The 9076-nt window shown below is 42.2% G+C and overlaps 1 protein-coding gene across 1 annotated transcript in view; it reads left to right on the top strand.

Moving 5' to 3' along the window:
• SamDC (S-adenosylmethionine decarboxylase) overlaps positions 1 to 8207 on the top strand; it is a 36632-nt gene extending 28425 nt beyond the window's left edge. The window contains exons 5-10 of the mRNA XM_080268841.1: positions 637 to 757; positions 2878 to 2998; positions 4480 to 4584; positions 5810 to 5824; positions 6126 to 6281; positions 8073 to 8207. Of these exons, the coding sequence (XP_080124967.1) occupies positions 637 to 757; positions 2878 to 2998; positions 4480 to 4584; positions 5810 to 5824; positions 6126 to 6281; positions 8073 to 8207 (653 nt within the window). The remainder of the gene's footprint in view (positions 1 to 636; positions 758 to 2877; positions 2999 to 4479; positions 4585 to 5809; positions 5825 to 6125; positions 6282 to 8072) is intronic.
• The last annotated feature ends 869 nt before the right edge of the window (positions 8208 to 9076 follow it).

Raw genomic sequence — 9076 nt, forward strand, 5'->3', positions numbered from 1 at the left:
CTTCCTAAGCATTTTATTTTTCTTATTTAATATACTCAAGAATGCTCCCTAACACTCCTAAGCAATTTTTTTTTTCGTATTTCAACACACTTAAGGAAGCTTCCAAACTCCACTTCCCAGGTGATTTATTTTCCTTATTTCAACTTACTTAAACCCCCGTAACACCTCTTCCTAAGTGATTTATTTGTCCTATTTCAGCTTACTGCTCTATTCTGTGTTATATATAAAGCCTTCAAGCATCGCCATATTCTGCATAAATAACGTACAAATTGATATTAACCAGCCATACCCAGGAATAAATTGCTAAGGAAGAGGTGTTAGGGAACTTTCTTAAACCAGTAAGAATATGGCTTTATACATTTTTGGCGTAAATGTGCATGTGATGATGATGACAATGATGATGATGATGATGATGATTCAGGGTTCCTGGGGCTTGAGTGGTGAGTGAGTGTGTGACCTATTTTTAGTCTCTCTCTCTCTCTCTCTCTCTCTCTCTGTATGTGTGTGTGTGTGATTCCTGCACCCCATGCTCAGTTGGGAAAAATAGTCAGAATAATGATGATGATGGTGGTAGTGATGGTGGAGATGATGATGATGATGATGATGATGATGATGATAAAAACTTTGTTTCTTCAGGGGGGCGTGCATACTGCATGGGTAGTGTGAATCGTGCAGACTGCTGGTACCTGTACACTGTGTCCCCCGGCCGCCCTCGTTACAGACCCAACGCCGCACGACAGAACCTGCCACACTCACGGTGCGTACGCCACACTTGTAGGAGTACGGTTTACTTAATTATGTGTAATTGCTCTTTCTCCATATGTCTGTTTATCTATCTATCTATCCATCTGTCTGTCTGTCTTCCTATCTATCTATCTATATCTCTCCATCTTTAGCCAGATACCTGAATCTCATAAGGTGTGGCCGTAAACAAAATACCTTCATGTCTCTTTGTTCTGTGCCATGTTTCTCTCCTCCCTCCGCCTCGCACCACTTCTCTCATATATGTCCATTCATTCATCATCTAATCTTTGTTGCCCCATGAGGAGTGTAGGAGCCTGGGGCTAGGCAAGTTGGTCCTGACATTTGAGATGAGAGTGACCAGCCTTATTCATCCCTGAGTGGCATTACTTGAGCAGTAAACCCCAACCACCCCTTGAATATAAACTTGCACCGTCTCAATCTGATTGGAGCACCTTAATTGCTCACTAAACCACCTAGTGCCATAATTTGGTTATATGGTTACCACCCAGCCTAGTAAATTCTGGGTTGCAAGACATCATTTAGCCTGTCACACAGTGTAGGGACCATAAGGCAGTATTACATTGAATGAGTGGATGATGGATGCCCTGCCTACCACATCCTTTTCACTGTATTCACCTCCTCATCCCTGGCCTTCCCCTTCCTCCCCCTCCACCTCATTCACCTATACTCTTCTACTTAGTCTCTCATTCTCCATCCTCTCCACATGAGCAGATAATCTCAGGGTATTTCTCATAATGCTCTGTCATATCCACATTAATAAAGTCAGGGAAAAAAGCTTGCCTACCATATCGCTTCTGCCACTCTTTCCTCTGCCAGCTAATATACCAAAATTTCCTAAAGTGAGAGAGGCTTGGTGTATTTGTCTGCCCATTGATGATTCTCTTTGACATAATGCATCAGGGAGGAAAGTATTGCCCAAACTAAGACATTTGATAAACAAAACAGTATCCAGGGAGCTTAACAACTTTTTACAGGAAACCATGGTCTCTTGAAAGTAAACATGCTATTTTATGTGTTTTTTCCCTGCTGTATGACAGCTTTTTTTAGTTAACAAAAGACTGACGAAGAGAGTGTATGTGAGTGAGGTGGAGGGGGAAAGAGGGAGGGGGAGGCCGAGGATGAGATGGAGAGATGGGGTGGAGAGGTATATGAGAGAGGGGTGTGTGAGTTGGGAGCAGGGGAGTGAAATGGCGGGGGACAGGGCGACTTGGAGGCGATTTGTTTGTGGCCACCCCAAACGGGATTGAGGCGTCTGGCAATAGATAGATAGATAGAAAAACACAGCAGTAGTAGGGTTCCATTTCACCTGCCATCAGATGGCATTTGCATCTGAAATTGGAAGTTTGTTTGGAATTACAGACATCCACATTATGAATATTTTGATTATGCACATCATTATTGGTACTGTATTGTGCAATGTAGATCTACTTACTTCTTTTGTGTTTTCATGTTTCTATATCTGACTCATTTAATTTACTGGGAAGTCCTTTTGTGTGTGTGTGTGTGTGTGTGTGTGTAACTGGTCAGCTCTAGAACTGTCTTCCTCAGCCAGTTTTTCCCTCATCTTATGACCTCCAGTCTTTTTTAAACACAATGAGTCCAGGCATCTTGAAAGTAAAAAAGATTTTTTTTTTCCCTACTCTCTTGTTTAGTTCTGTTTGGAAATACTTCCAGACATTTTTATCTTTTTCATGAAAAAACAAAATAGATCACCCTGCCCTTGGGTGGGAAAGGAGGTCCAGATGATGATGATGATGACAAAATAGTTAAATAAATGTTTGAATCCTATGCCATGTACAATGACATGAAGGCACTTGTATAACCTGGCAATTGTATAAACTTCCTTCAGCTTCTTATCCCCCAAAAGAAGGATGGGGAATTTAGCCTGCAGAAGGTTTGCATCCTGATGATCCTGGGGACACAGCAGTAACTACTATGGTACTACTACAACATTGTTCCTGACCCCTAACCAACACCATTTAATGTTTCCTTTGTGTTAGTAAGGTGCACCATGAGCCCAACCAAACCCTATAGGTACCTTATTAATGATGGACCAAGACTGTATCTTTCTATCTGTCTATCTATATTGTCTATCGGTTTATGTACTTTCAGTGTTGGCAAGGTACACCGTGAGCCGGACCAGACCCTAGAGGTACTAATGATGGACCTGGACCCTGAGAAGATGAAATGTTTCTACAAGGACATTTGCCCCACTGCTGCTGAGGCCACCAAGGTTAGTTATACAGATATGAGTATTTATTAATATACCTTCCTTAGTGTAGAGATTCTGGCCAGTATTCTTGTTGGGTAAGGAGCCTTCATAGCACTGCGTCCTTAGTGATGTATTTCCTGAACTGCCCATTAATATCCCCATTTTTGCTCCATATATCTTTTTAATATAGACATAGACAGCATTCATAACACACAAGGATATAGTAACAAAACAGAAACAAATAAACTGGTAAGGAAGAGGTATTAGTAAGCTTCCTCCTTGCATGAGAATACTTCCCTTTATAACGGGTTCAGTTGTGATATGCTGCCAGGGATCCCAGAGTTGATGTTATGAGGGTATATTTTCCTAATCTAAGTTCTGTACCAGGCAATGAAAGTTCAGAGCTATCTGATGAACCACATACTGTCACTTAGGACCATTGTACGAGAATATCAGTTATAAAACATAATGACAAAAGACACGAGGGATTGTGGCAGTAAACGCATAACCAGGTCAAGCTACACCCATTTATTCCCAGCAGGACCAAAATTTTTTGTACATATTGCAGTTTTATTTTACACTATAATAGAGAGAAAAGAAATATGTTAATTACCAAATGTCTGCCAATCCAAGACACAAAAGAAAATTGGTTTGTTGTTGTATTACCCCAGTCTGTCTGCCTGAGCAGACCCATCAACTGCAGGCCAGTAACTGCCCCTGCAGGGCTGTCTCATGCCATGCATTGGACAATGCCTCACCACAGTGAGGCATAGGGAATTATATGGAGACTTTGTTCATGGATGGTTGCCACCCAGTTAACAGGGGCACTATAATAACCTACACATCAACCCATTATTTGGTTATATGGTTACCACCCAGCATGGTAAATGGTTAAATGGTTTCCTGGGTCACAGAAAACCATTTGGTTTGTAACTCAGTGTAAAGATACCTGAAGTGGAAAGAAGATTAATAAAAAGTGACAGGAATTATTGAAGAAGCAGGGAAAGAGGAGGGTGGACACAGGAAAGAATGATAAAGGTGAAGGAAGAAGTAGGTATCACTGCATCATGTGAGTGGATGGTATCACTGCATCATGTGAGTGGATGTGTGTAACCATATAATGGCAACAGGGAAGTTTATTTATCAATTGTCCTATACTTTATTCCCATAATAGATAACCACAAATAAATCATCTCCACATCACCTTGTCCTGTGCTCTTTGGCTGTCCTTCCACCTCACCCTCCTCCCTTCTCTCTCATGTCTCTCTCCACACCATCCCTCCATCTCATCCTTGGTCTCCCTCCTCCCCTTGTACTGAATTAACATGAGGAGATAGCAATTTGAGGCCAATTGAAAGATTTTTAGTTTCTCCTAGCTCTCTCTCTCTCTCTCTCTCTGCCCCCCCCCCTCCTGTCCTTTAGTGAGAAAAGTGATTTGGATGATGATAATTGTAATGATGATGATGTTGATAATAATGATGATGATCATGATTTTATTTCAGAAATCTGGCATTGATAAACTGATCCCTGGTATGATCATTGACGACTACCAGTTTGACCCGTGTGGCTACTCCATGAACGGACTGATGCGCAGCATTCCTGTAAGTGTGCTGTTTGGGTTGTTGTTGTGGTCGTGGGCTTAACTAAAACCCAGTGGACTGCAGGCTGATGTTTCCCTTCTCCTGGATCCCATCGTCATCTTTTGGGGGGATAGGGAGGAAGTTGAGGAAGTTGTATCTGTATTACCACATGAAGGCATCTTTCCACCATTCCTCTAATTATGTACTATACTCCTTTTATCTTAACTTGGCCTAGATTCTCATCTTTTTGCAGTTTATTTCTGGTAGCATAGTGATAAGAGTGACAACACTATGGCTCTACATCCTTTCTTTCTCTTGTTACCGGTCAGCATTGAAGATGGAGAGTTGTCAGTTTTAGGCCAAGTTAGAGTCAGACAAGTATAGTGTGGTCTCAAATTTAACAGAACATGAACCTTGTGGAGTGCAGGCTTAAGGTGTCCTCCTGCACTCCATCCTCCTCCTTCTGGAATATAGGGAAGGAGTTGAGTGATGTTTGTACAACCAGGCAGCAGAGCAGTGTGTTTTTATGTGATAGAAGTATGAAGCACACAGAAAGAATATGAGAGTGGAATTACTGTCTGTTGTTTAGGGAGGAACAATACAGTGCTGGCAGAGGATTTGGCTGTATATCCAACCTTTCTTCTAAAATACATGTAGTTTTGAATTTAATTTTAGGTCATTATGTCGTAAGCTAACTGCCTGCGTGTTATTGGGTGACCTACATGCATGAATTACTCCCAACCCTTGACTCCCTCCTGTTATCAGTTAAAAGAGTGTTGAGGAGGAATGCCATTATGTGGTGGCACTGATATAGCCAAGCAGGTGTGTTGCTTAGTTATATAAATGTCCTGCACCTCAGTCTTATCCCCCAAAAGGTGGATGGCAGAGTGCCATAGTAGGGTAACTTCAACCTACAGTCTACCAAGTTCACATTCAGATAAGCTAGGGTTGCAACGGTAACTATTACTAATACTACAAATACTGCTACTGCTACTACTACTATTACTACCACCACCAACTACTACTACTACTACCACCACCACCACCACTTCCACTACTACTGCCACCACTACCACCACAGCTACTACAACCTTACTACTACTACTACTGCCCCTGAACATAGAGGCTTGGCATGTTTCTCTGCCCCAATATTTTACCTCTTCTAACTATCACTTTCCTATAATAATAATAATAATAATAATAATAACAGCAATCTTGTATGTGTCATTGGAGACCAGCATTCTCAAAACAGTTACGAGGATATCATGTGAGGTTAGGATGATGATGATGGTGAAGGTGGTAATGATCGTGATAATGATAATGGTGATATAAACTTCTAGGGCAGCAGTGATGGTGATGGGTGTTGGTAATGATGATGGTGATTCTGAGAGTGTTGATAAAGATGGTGGTGATGATACGTATTTTTGTCGCAGGGTGGATACACGACAATCCACATCACACCCAAGCCAGCATTCTCGTCTAGGTTGATAGTGATGATGATGGTGATGTGGATAGTGATGGTGATGATGCTAGTGATGGTGATACTATTTTTTTTTTTTTTTCCCCAGGGTGGATACATGACCATCCACATCACACCAGAGCCAGCCTTCTCGTATGTGTCATTTGAGACCAACGTTCCTCAGAAGAGCTACAAGGATTTGGTGGCAAAGGTGGTGGCAACTTTTGGACCCAAGCAGTTTGTTCTGACCTTCTTCACAAGTGTGGTAGGTATATTTATTTATTTATTTAACCCATGGATTGCGCAATTACATTTTTTTTTTTTTTAAATCCCATCCTGTGGTGTGTAAAAAAATGAAGATTTTCTTATAAATAGTTTTTGTTGATTATAAACTTGCAGATAAACATCCAGGGCATCATCTGGTGAAAAAAAAAAAATCTCTCTCTCCCTCCATCTTTGCATAGCATCATCTTTAAGTTTGTGTTGAGATGGAGTGGTTAGCGGTGATGCTCGGCCAGCACAGCCTGAGTTGTGGCTTACAACACGATGCTTCTCAGCCTGAGCTTTAGCTCTCAGTCCATGGGTTAATTGTTTGACCAACCACTCACGTGTTGTAGTGCTGCTTTGGGTGTCTGCCCTTTCTTCTCATTCTTCCTTCCTCTTCTGCCATTCTTTCCTCCTCCTCCTGCGTACAGGTAACTTTACACTCCCTTTTCTGGCTTTCTTTCCTTCATTCTTTCCTCTTGCTTCTGTCTGTGGGTGACTCTACACTGAGTGACGGACTAAGTGGTTTCCTCCAGTTGCTCCTGTCAGATTGAGCCGGTGCAGGTGTATATCCAAGGGGTGGTTGGGGTTTTTTGCTCATGTAATGCCACTCAAGGATGAGTGAGGCTGGTCACTCCCAGCTGGGACCAACTTGCCAAACCCCGGGCTCCTATACTCCTCATGGGGCAAAGCAGAACTTGATGAACAAATGAATGTACTTAATTCATATCATGATTCCGGGAGCTTGACTGGTGAATAGAGTGTGTGACCCTGTCATTGGAAGGGCTTCTGGCCTTTGGTTCCTTCTTCCATGCATAAAAAAAAATAATAATAATAGGTCTTTCATGGCATTCAGCAGCTTTCCATCCACACCATACATACATGAAAATCTTCCCTAACCCCTCTGTTTACCTTGTCGTATGCTTTCTCCAGGTTCACAGATGCCATATATCTTAGAGTCCATTTCACAGGCTGTCTCTTATATCATTAGCAGGATATGGGTTCCAGCATTGATGATGGTGATGCAGCATACCTCAATACATCAGTTACTGTGTTGATGACATTCAGATCTGCTACCTCAAGTATACTCTCTGTTATATACCTTTCTACACCATTCCTCCACCTCATCCTCTGTCTTTTCCCTCTCTCTCTCCCTTTTTTTTTCTCCCTCTCTTCAACACCTCTCCTTTCAATCCCCTCCACCTTATCCTTGGTTGCCCCTGTCCACGCCCCATCTCCATTTGATCCCTCCAGTTCATCCTCACTCATCCGTTCTCCATCATTCACATATAATCTACTAGTCCATCTTTTATTCTCCTTTCTTGCCACATGCAGAGAACATTTGTAAATTTCCAAATATTTTTTCCCTCCTTAGGGGAGAGAGGTCCAAGAGCCACTTAACTACAGTATTTACATTTACTGAGAAAACAGTGCTCACATACATCCACAAGGCTTTCACCAGTCTACAATAAAGTGTGTGTGTGTGTGTGTGTGTGTGTGTGTGTTTGAGCACTGATGATGGGTCGTGCAGCATTCCCTCTTATACGGACCACAACTTTGAAAATTCAGATCTGCAGTGTCTAGGGTTATGACATTTCCTATGCCCTTATCTGTATACTTCTACACCCCATCCTTTTGATACACTCCTAGTTAATCTCTCATTCTCCATTCTCTCCCTCAGGGTATTTCGTCTAACACTTTTCCCTCTTATTTATCTCCCTTAAATATACTTCCACTGTCATCCATCACATTTTTCCCCACCCTTGTCATAAAATGTATCTTGCCTCAACAGGAGACTGGTTCAAGCATTGAGGATGGGTCATGCAGCGTCCCCCAGTATGCCGACTACGACGTTGACGACATTCAGATCTGCCGCCTCCAGGGTTATGACCTTACCTATGCCCTGTACAACCGATTCCCGAGTTAGGGAATCGTCCACCCACAAGGCACGACACCTCAGCCCCTCTTGACGGCTGGACGGAATTCGAGATTGCTCAGCTCAGTGAACCTCAGATCGCCTTGCTGGGCAGATCCGACAGGCAGCCCAAATCTGAGATCGCCCAGCACACTGAATCTGGGCTCATTAAATTTAGGATCACTCGCTGTGGAAGGTTTGATAGGCAGACAAAATATGACTTTGCCCTGCTTGGTAAATTCTAATTCCCTTTCTTCGGTTAATTTTGAATCGCTCAGTTTGGTTAATTTGACAGGCAAGCCGAATTTGGGATCACCCAGCTCACCAAATTTGACAGGTGAGCAGAATTTGAGATCACTGAGCTTGGCAGGTTTAAGCAGCCGAAATTTGAAATCATCTGGTTCAGAAAACACGACAGTGAGCCCAAATTCGAGATCGCACGGCTCGGCAAATTTGTTATCACTTGGCAGGGTGAAGTTGGGATCATTTGCCTCCCGTGAATATTCTGATGAATTACAGTGTGGAAATTCATGTGATAATGGGTTTTCGAATTTCATGGCAGATTTGAGTGTGAATCTCGTGTTCTGTCTTTCGCTCTTGTCGAGGGGAAGCTGCGTGCTCTTTTATTTCTTCAGGCTTTTATTAGGTATAGCTCTTTCTCCCATTCATAGATTAACAATAGATAAATTTGCCAAATATAATCACAATTGCTTTGATGCTGCAAGGTTTAGGCTGCAGGCTAATAGATATACACCAGTTCTCTTGAACATGTATTCAGTCATTAATGCAGGTAGTTATTCTCTCTTTAATATCCACACTTTCTTTAATAGCTGCACTCTCTTTAATGGTACTTTCTTTAATAACTGCTCTCTCTTTAATAG

The sequence above is a fragment of the Coenobita brevimanus genome, chromosome 30, assembly GCF_032717465.1.
Source record: "Coenobita brevimanus isolate Jiangsu-jjx chromosome 30, ASM3271746v2, whole genome shotgun sequence".
NCBI lineage: Eukaryota > Metazoa > Arthropoda > Malacostraca > Decapoda > Coenobitidae > Coenobita > Coenobita brevimanus.